An 18,682-nucleotide genomic window follows, 5' to 3' on the forward strand; every position below is an offset into this window, starting at 1 on the left:
TTTTTGGCATGCCTTTTTGTTTAAAAAAAAAAAGTGATAAAAATGTATAATGTGAACAGACCCTTTAAAGGCTGTCTGGGAATGATAGAAGTTGTTGTTTAGCAACAATGAGCCTCCATCTGTTGCTAAACTACAACTCCCATCAGTTTCATACAGCCAAATGGAGGTTGTAATTTAGCAACAGATGGAGGCTGCATTCCCACACAGCCGAATGCTGTCTGGACATGATTGAAATTATAGTTGAGCAACAGCTGGATTCTCCCTGTTTGTGAACACACTGGAGAGAGTGCCCTAAGTATACTTACCCTTAATGTATTAACCTGATTTTTTTCCTTCTTGTTTCAGATCTGTGTATGCAGAGGACTACATCAGATTTGAGAACTGAGTCGATGACCAGCATTTTTATTCATTTGAAAAAAAAAATGGTTACTGAGGGTTTGTAGGGGAGCATTTTTTAGTAATACATTTTTTTTAAAACATCATGTTTTGTTTTGTTTTTTTTAAACTGACTTTACAGGCTTAGCAGTGGAAGCTGTCTTCTGGAATGCCAGTATGAACAGGCCCTAAGCATCACAAATGATGCTAGGTGGTAACAGGCTAGTGGGAGGACCAATACCAATGGTACTTGCCCATCCCGGTAACATCAGGCTGTTGCAGCTTGGTTGGTAACTGGCTGAGCATCAGCTAAGTATCAGTCTGTCTTCTTCCTAAGCTTTCCATCAAGAGACTAATAACCAAACAAAGAGGGTAAGTAAATCCTTAGAGCAATATTCAGGGTTTCATGTCTCTGACCATCAATCAGATTGGGTTTCATATTTGGCCTTGGCGAAGTTCGCCATTAACAGTGATGACAATTCTTCCACTGATATATCTCTGTTTTATTGTACTTAGAGATTAAACAATATTGAGGATTAAATCCATGAGTCTAGCTCTAAATATCTCACTGTAGTTTCTCCTTCTGGTCTCCCAATGCTCGTCTCTTATGCCTGCTTCAGAGATAAGAGGTCAGAACAGATCCTATCCACTCAGCCAATCACTGGGTGAGCAGGAACGTCCTGCTTCTACATCAGAGACTTTTAAGAGAGTGATAGGCTTCATTACTTTTCTATTGATTTTCTCCCTAGTGCTGTATTTATTTTTTTTTACTCTACATTTGATGCTATATTCCCAGCTGGCCTCGCAAGTCTCAATTTTAGAAAGTCACTTCAGTATTATAGAAAACACTACTAGCCGCCATGAGAGATATATTTCTTCACTGTCTATCCTCTAACTTGCATAGCCTATCATTCTGAACTCTTCTGCAGAAATGAATTCATTTGCAAAAGATGGAATTGAAACAAAGAGTTTTTTATTCAAATATAACAATTTTATTAGCAAACACTGGCCAAGGACAGAACTAGTTCAACTGATGACAGTATTTCAAAAAACACTATGTTGTGTTAGGGAAAATATCATCAGTATCCTTTGGTAAAGAAACATGTGTCTGGTATAGAGGTACAAGTGAGTTTGCTTCAGAAGGGGTTATGTTTTATATGCCTGGTTGAACAAGATCTACTTTTTTGTTGTCTTATAAGCCAGCATTAAAATGTCCACTAAACAAATAATTTGACACAGAATTTGAATAAATGTGGATAAATATGTGATCTGTATAACTTTTAGACATCGCTTTTTTAAAGGCAATTTGTCACCTGCTTTATGCTGACCATGGTTTGGGAATATACAAGCAGCAGGATGCCAAGACACTATCATTTAATCTGAAACACTCAGATGTTTCGTAGAAATCATAGTTTTAAAAAGCAGCCAGCATTACTAGTCATTGGGGCAGTTGAGTCTCTCCCTATGTTTCCCCCTAGGAAGGTATATGGAAAGACACAACAATCAGGACCGGCGTGGTATGAAGCAGGGACTACCTACCTGGGTCCCGGTGGCTTTATAAAATGATAACTTCCCTTAAATGTCTAAGCATTTTAGAGTTAAAAGAGTACTACAGGGCAGGAACACTTAACCCTTATTCGACCGCTGAGCAGACTCCCCCCCCCCCGCCCCCCGCGCGATCTCCTGCATGGCACCCCGACAGTCCCCAGGAAAGGGGCTCGTCGACCACTGCACAAAGTGGCAGCCAACACACCTCCATGTATCTCTATGGGATTGCCGGAGATACAGTGTTCATCATACAGTACTCTCCTATAGAGATACACGGAGACATGCTCCCTTCCTGGGGACTGCTGGGGTACCGTGAAGGAGATCGCGAGAGGGTCTCAGAGGTCAGACCCCCGCAATCATACACTTATCGCTTATCCTTTCTTGCACTATTAATCTTAATGTCTTGTCATCCTGCTGCCATTTTATGCTGCCTCTTTGGCCAGCATGAAATAGGTGACAGATTTGCTTTAATTTAACATTACTCTATTGTTCTATTACTTTTATGTGCATTTCTGCCCCTACGTATTTTCAATCCCTAAGATACCTGGGAATAATACATATGTCTGTGCCTTTACACAGTTTCATAGTCAGAAGTTCTTTAGGCTATGCACTTATCTTGCCATATTCTTGTCAGAATTTTCTCTTCTATTTTATACATGCAGTGAAAAGTATATACCTCAAAATAATGTCTTATCTGAGGCTACTTGTTCTGTAAAGAACAGAAAACATGTATTAGTTTTTTGAAAGCATCTTTAAATTGCTTATTTTTTAGAGTATATATTACGGGATTAAGCAGAGGTATCAGTATGATATACACAAGAGAATAAAACTTGTCATGTTTAGGAGAATACATCGATGTGGGTCTCATATACAAAGACAGAGTAGTGCAATAAAATACAATTACACTGGTAAGGTGGGAAGCACAGGTCGAGAATGTTTTATGTCTGTTCCCTGAAGAGTGAATATTAATGATATTAAACACAATATAAACATAAGAGACTAAAGTTGGGAAAAATGTGCACATACCAACCAGTGCTCCCAAAATATAAGTTATCCTATTGATATGAAAGGTATTGCTACAGGAAAGCTTTAGCAAGGGAGAGGCATCACAAAAAAAATGATCAATTTGTTTTGACGAACAAAAAGAAAGGTTAGCGACCATAATTGCAAATAAAACCGGTTCCAATAATGCAGCAATCCATACTAAGAAAAGTACAACAAGACAGTTTCTAAGGCTCATGAATATGGTATAATGGAGTGGATGGCAGATTGCCATATAGCGGTCATAGGCCATAACCGCAAGAAGAATCATTTCCATGCAAGCAAAGCAAAGGAAAAAGTACATCTGTGTTATACAACCAACTAGTGACATGATCTTGTGTTGAGTAGAAAGCATAAAAAGAAGCTTGGGAAGAGTGGTTGACGTATAAGAAATGTCCAGAACTGAGAGATTACCCAAAAATATATACATAGGGGTGTGCAGATGAGGGTCAAAGATAATGGCAAAGAAAACTGCAGTGTTTCCAAAGATTATGTTGACGTAGATAACTAAAAACAATATGAATAGAGGCATTTGAAGTTGAGGAAGGTCAGAAAAACATAGGATTGTGAATTGTACATCCTGTGATTCATTCCTCTGTGTCACTTTATACATGGCCTTCTATGAAATAAAAAGATAATTCAGATTAGTTAATGTTTCACACATCAATAAGTAATGTTCTTTATGTTATTGTAAGTTGTCTTTCCCAAAAGTATTAACCCATGTATGTGACATAGACGTGATTCTGCAGGAAATACCTTTTTATAGATGATGTCATTGATGATAGTCTATATCTCATCATCTTTAACACTAAACATAAGCATTTAAGTCAGGGCTACATGGCGAAATGACCAAAATATTTGGCCGACTTAACTGCGATATTGCTGTCCTGTGACTTTAATGCAGTTGATACTTGTCTGTAAAAAAAATAGCTAAATCGCAGAGAAGTCATAGGATATGTATTACAGGAGCATATCTTACAGGACTAACCAAAAGTAACAAATCTCAGTTGCACGTATCAGGTCAATGCTGGCAAAGTTGTATGATTTACAAGCTGTGGCCAAAGATCTATGAAAGTTATATTATCAAATACATATATATATATATATATATATATATATATATATTTATATATAATTGTCCTCCAGCACCAGTAGGGTGTAGAGGTAACATAAGGATCAGGGGCCAAGCAAATAGTGCCCACTAGATTAAACCCTTTATCAACCTGTCCAAACTATCTCATAGATTCTTGTTATTAACAATTTAGCAAAAATCTGTCCCATATGTCCCAACGCGTTTCCCCCCTAAGTTATGATGCATACAATAGCAGGATTCTTCAGGAGACCTAGACATGCAGGATGCTGAGATGTAAGATTTGGCTTTAAAATTATCAAATAAGCACCAAGTGTAAAGATAACCAGGTCCACAGTGGGATCACTCACTTAGATCCAGGGATACAAGATTAGCTGTGCATAACCCCGCCATTGTATGCATCACAACTTGACAGATTTTTGATAATTGTTTTGTGTAGCAGGAATCTATGAGATAGTTTGGACAGGTTGATGAAGAGTTCAATCTACATTGATAATCATTAGATGCAATGTTGCTTTGTGACATTGGGATATTTATGTTATGCTACCAAAGTCTCTGTGTAGCGCTAGCCTTAGTTGCATAGCTAGTCCTTCAAGTTCAATATTAAATCAAACCCTGGGTGAGGCCTAGCATTAACTCTAATATGTACACCACAGCTGGTAGCAAAATACATAAGAAATGCTGTAACAGGACACACAATTTACATTTAAAGCATTATTGTCATGAAAAAAAAAATCTGTCGCTTTTAAGGGCTGAGGACCGATAGATGCAGCCAAGTAAAACTTACAGAAAGGCACTTCACTCCCTAGCTGAGCTTTCATTTCAGGAGATGGGCTACATAATTTTCTATGGAGCAAAGAGATGGATTGAGCATAGAGCTGAGGAGTAAGGTGCTTCTATTTTTCTAGAGATTGGTATGGGTCCTAAGACACTAACTGATCAAAACTGCACGACATGTCAAAAGTTTTTTGTCATGACAGTAATGCTTTGGTATTATATGTAAACAACCTAAGCTGCAATCTCCTCATTTATATATAATATTTGATATTAATGTTCAACACAATGAACTTGCCTCAACAGGTTGTCATGCTGAAAACTAGATCAAACTGGCAAAAGAACCAAAATAATTATGTCCATGTGGGTAAAAAAGCAACAATGTTTTCAAATATATATGCCCTGTTACAGAATTAATAAGTCAGAAATAATACAATTCTGGGATATGTAGTCATAATTTTGAAATCTAAAATAAAAAGTTAGAATTTAGAGATGAAGTCAGATTTTCACTGGTCTCTATAGGAGCTGAGCATGACTGACCAATTTGCCAGGAGACTATGCTGGCTATCAGTCATTAAATAGTTTTCAACTACATACATTACTTTTGTAGTTCGTACATTTTAAATATTTTCTAACAATAGTCTCATATCATTTCAGATTTCCCCTGTGTGGGGTAGGCTAATACTACATGCTTTATTTACTTTCAATAAAAGTCTTAATAACCTAATGTTTTACAATAGTAAAAGTAACAACCAGCCATTTATTTTTAAACATATTTTGTCATGTGTATATTGGTTTGTGTATTTTTCTTGCATATTTCAATATGCCCATAATCAAAAAGTTAAAGAGACGCTATATCACAATTCAGCCAATATAGTTAAAATAAATAAAAATATGCAACCATACAGAATTTTACAATAATGGACATGACTCACGTTCCTTGAGAAAGTCATCCTGACGTACGTCAGAACGAGCAGTGCTGGGCATAACAAGGGTGAGTACATTGGCAGCTTTATATGTGCCTAAGTTAGACATTGTAGTAGTTCATGGGGGTGGTTATAGTCATTAAGACTGGACGGGATATAGTGCATCCCACTTAGGACTTTAACTTAACATTGTGCAATATAAGGCTATGTGCTTTATGTAATTTTATCCTTGAGGCCCCCTCCCCTCATTTCACCCTGTTGTATTTATTACTATTGTCTAACTATGGGTATTTATTAATTCTTACAAACATCCAGTTCCGCCAGTATTGTTTTTAAAGTTCTGATGGTTCCTGTATATCATGCCACTTATAATTGATTAATAAAGTATATACATTTTCAGTAGCAATTGCTCAGTTTTTTCTGTATAAAATGGACATGACTGGTAGTTTAAGTACCTGAATCTGCACCAACCAACAACCTTTATGTGGGTAAATGCTAGCATAGAATGATCCCAGCACAGGTCACAAAGTATACCTAGAAACCTCTCTCATACAAATGAATAGGGTCAACTCCAGACTATTGTCATCTATGTCTATTGGGGCTTTCTGCAAATCAAGTCTCTAAATGCACCCCCAGGATAATCTACAAAAAATTTCATTTACAACTTAAAAAATAGAAACAGTATAGAAAAAAAGAACATGTTTCAGAATTTGCTTCTGAATAGGGACACTAAATCATGGTGATGCAATACTTTAATAATATGAGATGAAAGGTGATAACAAATATATTGTATCAGCTGGCAATAAAATGAGTAAAATGTGTTTGAAGTCATCAAATTGAGTGTACATAAAGGTAGTGAATTGTTATGAATACGTTATTACCTACTATATATAGTCAGAGGTGCAAGCCCTTAGACAATTCAGGTTGTTTTTGTTCCTAACATTTTAATGAAAACATTTTAATCCACTATAATAAGTCTGTTGGGCAAAGATCAATCAAATCTATTAATTAAAGAAACACCCATAATGTAATACTGTATAGAGAATCGGCCTAGTGGTATACAAAATTATGTTATGTTCCAATAACAGGCCAACAACTCATTTCATTTATCCATTGCTTAAATGTATTCACATCTTAAAAGGGTTATCTAAGATTAGAAATACAGAGCAGATTTTTTTTTTTTTAATTACATTATACACACATTAGCAAAAGTTCTGACCCATGTGCATTTAATCAAAGGGTTAAATTGCTTTCCCCCCTTCAACACTATTGCCCTAGGCACAGGCTGACAGATGCCTAACTCTAAATACAGCCCTCTAGGTGGCAGAAATAAAGACTAAAAGGGATTTATTTGTTGTTGGAATATAGCAATAGTTGCAGCTTGAGCTGGAGGAACTATGCTAAAAGGAAAGCAGGTCGTCCATCTTGACTATGAATGTGCTCCCAACCCAATGCGTGTGGTGAATTTGGCAGACATTGGACAGTAGACAGTTGGGAGTTGTAGTGCCAGCGGTCACCAATTGCAATGGCTCATTAACAGGCCTATGCAAACTTTTCATATTTGACACCCATCACAAGGGTGTATCTAGTGGATGGTAGTTGATGCGCCCATGATGTTAACTATTCAATAATATAACTAAAAGATGAGTGAACTTTTGAAAAGTGTCGGAAAATATTCGGTTTGTATCAAACAAGTTTTCCACAAACCAACAATGAAATAAACCCCAAAACACTGCCCATGAGCAGGGGCTTAGCTAGAAACCACAGGGCCCCCTTGTGCAAAAAAATGTCCTGGGCCCTCCAACCACCTGACGACCCGCTTCCCCAATCCTGGATGACCCCCTTACCAGGCCTTGGCCGCACAAAGATATCAGTGACTACAGCACTGATGGGACACAATCAAGAGAATACACAATGATATAAGTGACTAACAGGCAGGGCTGGACTGGAATCAAAAATAGGCCGGGCATTTTAAAATAAGCAGCCCATTTTTTAAGTGGAGGTCCGAATGCTGGGACCTCCACCAATCACCTTGGTTCAAGTGGCTCTCCAGTTGTTGTAAAGCTACAACTCCCATCACGTCTGTAGAGCCTCAGGCATTATGGGAGTTGTAGTTATGCAATAGCTGGAGAGCAAAGCATGGGTACAGCCATCATCACTGCAGACCTTACAAGTGACTCCAGCTGATGGGACAGTCAGAAGAAAACATAATGATATCAATTACCTGAGTGACATCTTCTCTGTTGTCTTTCCTTTTCTTCTTTATCTGGTCCAGACATCAGTATTCCTTCCAGCGCCATCTTCTCTGCAGAATCTGAGGCCAGACATCATTGGTACCTCACTTTGTAAGTTGATCCTCATCCTCTGTATAAAGACAATAATCATTATAATCCTGCCAGACACTGTACCCCCTGAATATAATACTGTATCCTGGGAATATAATATTGCCACACACCATGTCTCTGAACATAATACTGCCATACACTGTGCCCCTAAATATAATCCTACCACACACCATACCCCTGAATATAATACTGCCACACACTGTACTCTCTGAATATAATTCTGCCACACACTATACTCTCTGAATATAATACTGCCACATACTGTACCCTCTGAATATAATCCTGCCATACACTATACTCTCTGAATATAATACTGCCACACACTGTACTCTCTGAATATAATACTGCCCTCCACTGTACCCTCTGAATATAATACTGCCAAACTGTGAGCATGAATATACTACCACCCACTGTGTCCCCTGAACATAATACTACCACACACTGTGCCCCTCAATATAAACCTACAAAATATAACCCTGCTATACACTGTACCCACTGAATATAACCCTGCACCACACTGTGCCCATAATAATAATAATACTGTCACACACTATTTCTTCTCAGTTTAGCTGAATCCCACCTGTCCTCCTCCAGTGCCCCTCTATCCTTCCCCTGGTTCCTTTGTTCCACTGCCCCCTCCCAGACTTCTAAGTCCTCTCCAGGCTCCTCTGAACCCCCCCCCCCCCGGACCCCAAAGTCCTCCTACATGCTCCTCTTCCCCTCTCCCTAGACCCCTGGATTCCACTCCAGGCTCCTCTGCCCCACTCCCCAGAACCCAAAGTCTGACCTGTACCCAATCACCACCTGGCCCCTTACCCCTCCGCATTGATGTACAATATATGTATTTATGTATGATAGATGTGGATATGACTGGTGTATGTATGGTAGATGTGTATATGTATGATGATAGATGTATGATGCATCTACACAAACCTATCAAGCATATATACAGACACATCTATCATACATGCATACATACAGACAAATCTATCATACATGCATACATACAGACACATTATCATATACACATACACACCCATCCTCGGTATCTTCACCCCACAGTTCATTCACCTGCCTCCTGGGGATCACTGGCACGGCTTGCTGCTTATTGGGTGCCAGGGAAGTAGCGGAGACAGCGCCAGAGGATGGTAACCGCAGGTAACCACAGAGGATGTGTGAGGTGCCGGGATGCTGCTTAAGTTTTCTGTTTTATATGGCAGGGTTGAGCACAGGGAGGTGCTTGGAGCTGACATGAGTGCCATCTTCCAGCAACTATCAATGGTAATCATAGAGGCAGGGCGGCCTCAGCCACACACTTTAAAATTAAATGGTTTAAAGCAAGCAGGTGGCCCGATGGCCAGTCTGGCCCTGCTACACTCATTTTGTAAAGGATGCGGTCCGGCATGAAGAAACTTGCTGCCAGCTACACCCCCTTCCGCCCCAGGACCAGGCCCTCACAGTGCCTGACTTGTCAGCATTTAGTGCAGTGGCATGGCGATCTTTGCGACCTCTATAGCTACACCACTGCCTACGAGTTCTAGAGCCCTGTATAACACTGCTATGTTCACCTAGAAATGTATTCAAGAATATATAAAGTGGTTTAAAGATTTGAGAAGTACTCCGGGGAACTAAACCCATGGCCCATAATTTCTCTCCCACCAACCTATTTATTTGTCTAAATATCATTCATTAGCTATATAGAGCAGTTTCTCTCTTTAAGCTGTCACATACAGGGAGTGAGAGAAAGACGTCATATTCAGATCCTGCTTGTCTTCACTGTGTCGGCAGAGAAGTTTAGTTAAGATTTTCAGACACAACTCAGCACATAAGGCTGTTCTTTTCCTGCTGTAGATCTTATTACTGGCTGCTGCCATTTAGAGGATAGCATGATTTATTGTTGGGGGGAAGGATAGTCTGAAAGAAAAGACCTATACAGTGTGTGGTGCTGACTGAAAACACAGCATGCACACAGATGGTGAAAGCAATTGCTGGCAGCCATTACCCAGAGCTGCACTGACTTCTGGGAGTTGTAGTCTGGGCTGCAAGCAAGGAAAAATAATATTTAGGAGATAATAGGAGCTGCCAAAACCACATGATAACTACAAGGTATAGAGAACAGGTATTGTGGTGCATTTTTATTTTTGGGGCATTTTTAGTTTTCTTAACTTGCCCGGTGCACCCCTTTAAGTTACGGCGACATGGGGTAACCCAGTCTGGCAAGAGAAAAAGACAAAATCGATTTTTCCAAAGTACTCCAAAAATTATCAATTTTTTGGAAGTTGCAGCAGGATTGGTGTCCCAAAACAGTAAAGGAGGAATAGTAAAGGAGAAAAAGCCCCAAAAAAATTCAGTTTTTTCGGGATTATGGGTTGTGTGTGTGTGTAGGCCTGGCTGGTAGATAGGATAGCAGTAAGGGTTGTGGACTGGTGGGAGCTGTAGTAACCAGTGGATAGCAGGCAGTGAAGAACTGGTGGAAGTTGTAGTAGGCAGCAGACAGCAGTGATGGTGGTAGTACTGTCTAATCAGTGGCATCTGGCAAAGGAGTTTTTCCATAAAGAATCCCTGGTTATAGGCAGATGCCTGCTGTGTTAACTTCATATTATCAGACTCTTCTTGGTTGCTACTACTACTACCAGGCACCTGGCTGCCCCTGCTGTACTGGTGCTGGTACCACCACCAACATTCTCACTAGCAGATGAGATGGCATTGCTCTGTCCTCTACCCCATCCAACAATTCCTTTACCAGACATTTTTTGCGCGAGCCGAACCTGACAATGATTGAAAGTTTGGACTGTCATCCCAAAATTTAGATCTAATTCGGGTCTGTGGGGCTCGGCTCTCAGCTCTAGACATAACCATACAAAGGTTAAAATAATTATATAACAGTTCTTTACTAAAGAAAATGTCTCTTGAACAGAGTAGTTCAAAATGACATTCAGAAAGTTTGATAACCCTTTAGGTGTTTCGCAAGGATAAAAAAACCTTTATAAATAAGGCCACTAAATAATCACCAATGCAAACATAAAGGAGTCAAAAACTTGGGCAAAGATTTAAATAACTAAATAACCTACAAGGAATCTATACCCAATAACAAAATAAGTATAGCAGCAAAGTGGAGGATAAAAATCTAAATCTAAATTTTTTACACTAACATGTTCTTGTAGCCCCATTTTTTTCATTTTTAAAAGTGGTATTAGGTGAAAAGAAGAATTTGTAGCCCAATTTATCTCGAGTATGGACATACCTCATGTGCTGACATAAAGTGCTCTGTGGGCTCACAACATGACTCAAAAGGGAAAGAGCCACTGTGGGATTTAAAAAAAAAAAAAAAAAAAAAAGGAACGTAACTAGGGGTATAGTGACCCTTAACACCTCACAGGTGTTTGACGACTTTGCATTGAAGATGGACGTGAAAATGGAAAATTTGATTTTTAACACTAAAATGATGGTGTTACCCGAAATTTTTCATTTTCACAAGATGTAATAGATGAAAATGGACCCCAAAATTTGAAGCCCAATATCTCCCATTTAAGAAAACGCCCCATATGTGGACGTTAAGTGCTCTGCTGGCTCACTACAATGCTCAGAAGAGAAGGTGCAAAATTTGGCTTTTTGAAAGAGAATTTTGCTGAAATTGAAGTCGGGGTTCATGTACATTTTCAAACCTCCCATGGAGCCAGAACAGCAGAAACCCCCCACATGTGACACCATTTTGGAAACTAGACCCCTCCAGGAATGTAAAAAGGTTTACAGTGAGTACTTACACCTCATCAGTGTTGAGGGATAGCCAATGTAATTGTATACATCTACCACAGTAGTGCACCTAAATTCCTGTATTGTTACCCAGTTTTTAACATTTTCACAAGGGGTAATTGGAGTAATTGGGTTACAAATTTTGGTGGGCTTTTTCCCCTGACTGTGGAAACACATCCACATATGGGGTAACATGTTGGGGGGGGGGCGCACAACAAGGCTCAGAAGTCTTAGAGGTCTGTTTGCATTTGTGGCCTATGGCATTTCAGTAGCTGACGGTTACATATATTCAGAGGCGAATACAAAAATGAAACAGTACTTACACCTCACAGGTTTTTTGAACAGTGGGCCGTTAAAGTGAAAAATTAGATTTTTAACACTAAAATGATGGTGTTACTCCAAATTTTTCATTTTCACATGGTGTAACAGGAGAAAATTTACCCCAAAATTTGAAGCCCAATTTCTCCCGATTAAGAAAATGCCTCATATGTGGATGTTAAGTGCTCTGCTGGTGCACTACAGGTCTCAGAACAGAAGGAGCGCCGTTGGTCTTTTGAAGAGAAAATTTAGCTGAAATTGAAGTCGGGGGTGATGTACATTTTCAAACCTCCCATGATGCCAGAACAGCAGAAACCCCCACATGTGACACCATTTTGGAAACTAGACCTCTCAAGGAACGTAACAAGGGTTACAGTGAGTACTTAAACCTCACAGGTTTTTTGAACAGTGGGCCGTAAAAGTGAAAAATTCAATTTTTAACACTAAATTGCTGGTATTAACCAAATTTTTTTTAGTTTCACAAGTAGTAAGAGAAAAAAAAATCCACAAAATTTGTAGCCCAATTTCTCCAGAATAAGGATATACCCCATATATGGCGGTAAAGCACTATGCAGGTACAAAACAGGGCTTAGGAGTGAGACAGCACAGATGAGATTTGAGGACTAAAGTGGTGCTTTGCACTGCAATGGATGAGGTTCTGACGTATAATCTGAAAGAAAAAAAAAGCAAGTGACCACAATTTAGAATCTACACCCCTCAAGGAAGGTAACAAGGGGTAGAGTAAGTACTTATACCTCATAGGTTTTTTGAACAGTGGGCTGAAAAATGAAAAATTAGATTTTTTTACACTAAAATGCTGGGGTTACCCAATTTATAAACAACAACAAAGACGTGGTCTCAAATGGCGAGAGGTGCTCAAACCCAAATGCAGTTGTGCATATATACTGGGGGAGAAGATCCTGCCCTTGTTGTCCATTGCTAAGGGCGATCCCCAGCATAAAAATGCATACAATGGAGGATGCCTGCAACAGACTACAAGTGCCACAATGGCATCCTCCACCAGATAAACGGTGTGGATGCGTAACAATTAGAATACAATTCAGGAATTTAGGTGCACTATTGTGGTAGATGTATACAATGACATTGGCTATCCCTCAACACTGATGTTAAAATTGAGACATTCGCCAGTATATCCTTAGATGAAGGACATACCAGAGCCTGCACACCAACGCCAAGGTTTCACAAGTGGCACGGGACCTAACGCTAACCTACCTGTGTGTGATAAGCAAAAACTAGGGGCCAGTGGGCAATTACAGCAGCATTAGGCTGACTCACAGCCTGCTCCCAGTTGCCTTCAGTGTGACTGAGCACACATACAATGGGAGGAGGGAGAGACAGGCTACAAGCCCCACCTAAGTTGGCTAATATGTGTGCCGGCCTCACAGGTGAACCTTAATGCTGCCTTAATAGTGATCAAAGCACATTAAATGTGGCGTTTATACACCTCCAAGTTTAAGATTTAAACAACAACAAAGACGTGGTCTCAAATGGCAGGAGGTGCTCAACAACAAATGCAGTTGTGCATATATACTGGGGGAGCAGATCCTACCCTTGTAGTCCGTTGAGACCACGTCTTTGTTGTTGTTTAAATCTTAAACTTGGAGGTATATAAGCTCCACATTTAATGCACCTTGATTACTATTAAGGTAGCATTAAGGTTCACCTGTGAGGCCGGCACACATATCAGCCAACTTAGGTGGGGCTTGTAGCCTGTCTCTCCCTCCTCCCATTGTATGTGTGCTCAGTCACACTGGAGGCAACTGGGAGCAGCCTAATGCTACTGTAATTGCCCACTGGCCCCTGGTTTTTGCTTATCACGCACAGGTAGGTTAGCGTTAGGTCCCGTGCCACTTGAGAAACCTTGGCGTTGGTGTGCGGGCTCTGGTATGTCCTTCATCTAAGGATATACTGGCGAATGTCTCAATTTTGACATCAGTGTTAAGGGATAGCCAATGACATTGTATACATCTACCACAGTAGTGCACTTAAATTCCTGTATCCTATTCTAATTGTAACACATCCACACCGTATATCTGGTGTAGGATGCCATAGTGGCACTTGTAGTCTGTTGCAGGCATCCTCCATTGTATGCATTTTTATGCTGGGGATCGCCCTTAGCAACAGACTACAAGGGCAGGATCTGCTCCCCCAGTATATATGCACAGCTGCATTTTGGGTTGAGCACCTCCTGCCATTTGAGACCAAGTCTTTGTTGTTGTTTAAATCTTAAACTTGGAGGTGTATAAACTCCACATTTAATGCACCTTGATCACTATTAAGGCAGCATTAAGGTTCACCTGTGAGGCCGGCACACATACCAGCCAACTTAGGTGGGGCTTGTTGTCTTCCTCCCTCCTCCTATTGTATGTGTGTGCTTGTAGCCACACTGGAGGGTACCTGGGAGGAGGCTGCAAGTCGGCCTAATGCTGCTGTAATTGCTCACTGGCCCCTGATTTTTGCTTATCACGCACAGGTAGGTTAGCGTTAGGTCCGTGCCACTTGAGAAACCTTGGCGTTGGTGTGTGGGCTCTGGTTTGTCCTTCATCTAAGGATATACTGTTGAATGTCTCAATTTTAACATCAGTGTTGAGGGATAGCCAATGTCATTGTATACATCTACCACAGTAGTGCACCTAAATTTCTGTATTGTTACCCAGTTTTTAACATTTTCACAAGGGGTAATTGGAGTAATTGGGTTACAAATTTTGGAGGGCTTTTTCCGCTGACTATGGAAACACATCCACATATGGGGTAACATGTTGGGGGGGGGGGGCGCACAACAAGGCTCAGAAGTCTTAGAGGTCTGTTTGCATTTGTGGCCTATGGCATTTCAGTAGCTGACGGTTACATATATTCAGAGGCGAATACAAAAATGAAACACCCACATGTGACACCATTACAGAAAGTATACCATCTGAGGAATGGGTATAGGGGTAAAGAGGACATTTTGTACGCACAGGTGTTTCCTAAATTTAGTTTCCAGGAATGGATGAAGGGTAGCTTTTGAAAATTGCAATTTTCAACCTATGCTCTGCCTCATCTTTCTTGGAACAACTAACATGTGACTCTGAATTGTCGCCTGGAAATACGACAGCGCTCATGACTGAGAACTCTTTGCATTTTAGCACAATGTTTCTTACGGTCCTAACAGTTACATACATTTAGAGGAAAATACAAGAAAGGAACACCCCCATGTGAGCCTATCACAAACAGTACACCCCCTGGGGAAGGTGTATAGTGGTGAAGTGGACATTTGGAACAGACGGGTGTTCCCTAAATTTATTTTCCAGGAATCGATTAAGTGTACTACAGGGGGGGGGGGATGAAAATTGAAAATTGCAATTTTATTACTGATATGCCAATTCCCAGAATGATCACCCGAAGTATAGCCAGAAGAAAAATTATGCCCGCCCCAAACCCTATGCTCTGAATCATCATTCTGGGAATGTGATGTGTGTGGCTGTCCCTAACCTGTTACCTCAAATATGCACCCCGCTCAGGTGGGGAGAGAGCGCTGCGCATTTAAGGCAACTACAAACCCCCAATGCTGTTGACTCTGTGTCCCATGACAAAAATATATCAGGGTATTGGGGAAGAGGTTTGGGAATTTTTTTGGGTGGGGTTATTTTGGTTTTAAAATTTGGAAGACAATGTCCTCTGGACTGGTACATTCGAGTCGAATTCTGGGGAATGAATATCAGGTGAAAGGATTAAAAATGTAGAACTCCATGGAAGTGTGATACTTCCTGAAGCAATCCTTAATGCAGAGGCCCAGATGATCGGGGCATGTTTTGCACTGAGTGGTGGTGTCCTTACGAATCCCCCTCTTGCAAATCACTCTGCATTTTTTCTGGGATCGTCCCTTCTTTCCGGTGTGGGGGACCTCATCTGGAAAGTGTTGGCCGGGGACGATCAGGGGGCCCAGAGTTCCAGAGGTGCTTTGACCCACTCTTTGGCAGTCACCAAAGATGAGGGTCTTTTGAACTTCCTCTTGAAACTGCAGGTATGTCCCTGTGTTGCCAGCATACTGGGACAGTACAAAAGAGTTGTACATGGCAACCTGTACCATGTAGACCGCAACTGTAGACCGCAAATTTTTTTGTACCATACCCGTGTTTTCCGCATGGCATTATATGGCTTGAGAACTTGATCAGAAAGATCAACTCCCCCCATATACCGATTGTAGTCCAGAATACAATCGGGCTCGAGGACAGGTCCCACGGTACCTCGCACAGGACATGGATGCTGCCGTTACCATGAATTGTGGTGAGCACAAGGACATCCCTCTTGTCCTTATACCTGAACAGCAACAGGTTTTCATGGGTAAGGGCACGGGACTCACCCCGGGTGATAGGAATTTAGAGGGGATGGGAAGTAAGGCCTCTTTGATTCTTCTGGACTGTCCCACAAATGACCGTGGATCTGGCGGCGAGGGATGTAAAGAGAGGTATACTAGTATAAAAGTTATCCACGTAAAGGTGGTAACCTTTATCTAGCAATTGGTGCCAAAGGCCCCAAATGATTTTCCCGCTAACACCCAGAGTGGGGGGACATTCTGAGGGTTCAATATGGGAATCTCGTCCCTCATACACCATAAACTTGCAAGTGTACCCTGAGGTACTCTTGCAAAGCTTATACATCTTTACGCTATACCGCACTCGCTTTGTAGGGATGTATTGCCGGAAGCTGAGTCTCCCCTTAAAGCTGATGAGAGACTCATCAATAGCGACCTCCCTTCCAGGGACATAGGCCTCCAAAATTTGGCCCCAAAGTGATTGATGACCGTCCTGATTTTATACAGGTGGTCATACGCGGGATCAGTTCCAATATTGCCTGACTGTAAGGATCCGGACTGGTAGCAGGAAGCAGGTACAGGAGGTGGATCCTCTGTGCCAGAGAGGCGATGGCGTGCGCCGTACCGGAGGATCGGTTCTAAGGCGTTACTGGTTTTCACCAGAGCCCGCTGCAAAGCGGGATGGACTTGCTGCGGCGGTAACTCCCAGGTCGTATCCTCCGGTAGTGACTCAACCTCTCAGGCAGCTGAGACTGGCGTGGTACAGAAGGGTCAGGCAGAGGTGAAGTCAGACATAGCAAAAGGTCAGGGCAGGCAGCAAAGGTTCTCAGGAGGTAGTCGTTAGCAACGGGATCGGCAACAGGCAGGAATTACACAATAAACGCTTTCTCTAGGGCACTAGGGCAACAAAGATCCGGCAAGGGCAGGAGTGGGCAGGGTACATTTATAGGAACTGCTTTATTATTGGATTGGACCAGACACCAATCAATGGTGCACTGGCCCTTTAAAAGGGTAAGTGAAGATGGGACGCGGGACGCGTGTAGGGACATCCCGCAGCGCGGACCGCGTCCTCGCCGGAGACAGAACAGAAGTGTCCCCGGTCAGTGCGTCTGACTGGGGCACTCTGCGGGGGCAAACGCAGTGAGCGCTTCGGTCCAGGAGCAGGGATCGGGCCGCTCAGCGTTACAGTACCCCAACCCTTTGGTCTCCCCCTCCCTGTACCCTGAAACCTGAGGATGAGATTGCGGTCCACAATGTTTTCCTCAGGCTCCCATGATCTCTCCTCAGGACCGCAACCCTCCCAGTCGACTAAAAAAAATCTTCTCCCCCTGACCAACTTAGAGGCAAAAATCTCCCGAACGGAGAAGACATCCGAGGTACCGTATACAGGTGTGGGAGGAAGATTCTTGGGGGAGAAGCGATTGAACACTGCAGGCTTGAGGAGGGAGACATGAAAACAGTTAGGGATTCTAAGAGAGGAAGGGAGGTGGAGCTGGTAGCACACTGGATTGATCCTCTTCTTGACTCTGTAGGGTCCCAAGTAGCGAGGACCTAGCTTATAACTAGGGACCCTGAAGTGGATGTACCTCGAGGAAAGCCAAACTCTGTCCCCGGGAACCAGGACAGGAGGAGACCGACGCTTCTTGTCTGCTTGGGCCTTCATGCGGAAAGAAGCCTGTTGTAGGGAGAGGCGCGTTTTGAGCCAGATGGAAGCAAAATCCGGCACAAGGTCATCCACTGCAGGCACACCGGAGGTGGAGGACAATGGCAGAGGTGGCTGAAGATGACGGCCATAAACCACGAAGAAGGGAGACTTGTTGGTGGCAAAAGAGTCCTTGTGGTTATAGGAGAATTCCGCCCACGGGAGGAGGTCGACCTAGTCATCATGGCGGGAGGAGACGAAGTGACGAAGATAATCGCCCAAAATTTGATTTATTCGCTCCACTTGGCTGTTGGTTTGGGGATGATATGACGAGGAGAAATCCAACTTGATTTTGAGCTGTCCACAGAGGGCCCTCCAGAATTTGGACACAAATTGTATCCCTCTGTTGGAGACAATATGCTAGGGTAGACCATACAAACGGAAGATGTGCCGTAAGAAAGGCTTAGCCATCTGTGGCGCAGATGGTAAGGCTGGCAATGGGATAAAGTGCGCCATCTTAGAAAAGTGGTCCACGGCGACCCAAATTACTGTTTT

At 41.9% G+C, this 18,682-nt stretch overlaps 1 protein-coding gene across 1 annotated transcript; it reads right to left on the reverse strand.

The window, feature by feature from the left end:
* Positions 1-2,623: 2,623 nt before the first annotated feature.
* Positions 2,624-18,148, reverse strand: LOC130283141 (olfactory receptor-like protein OLF4). Its single transcript, XM_056532333.1, has 2 exons — positions 17,819-18,148; positions 2,624-3,583 (listed from the first exon to the last, which is right to left on the reverse strand). The coding sequence occupies exons 1-2, from the start codon at positions 18,146-18,148 to the stop codon at positions 2,624-2,626; spliced, it is 1,290 nt and encodes a 429-aa protein (XP_056388308.1).
* Positions 18,149-18,682: the final 534 nt, after the last annotated feature.

Source organism: Hyla sarda, chromosome 7 (assembly GCF_029499605.1).
Source record: "Hyla sarda isolate aHylSar1 chromosome 7, aHylSar1.hap1, whole genome shotgun sequence".
Lineage (NCBI taxonomy): Eukaryota > Metazoa > Chordata > Amphibia > Anura > Hylidae > Hyla > Hyla sarda.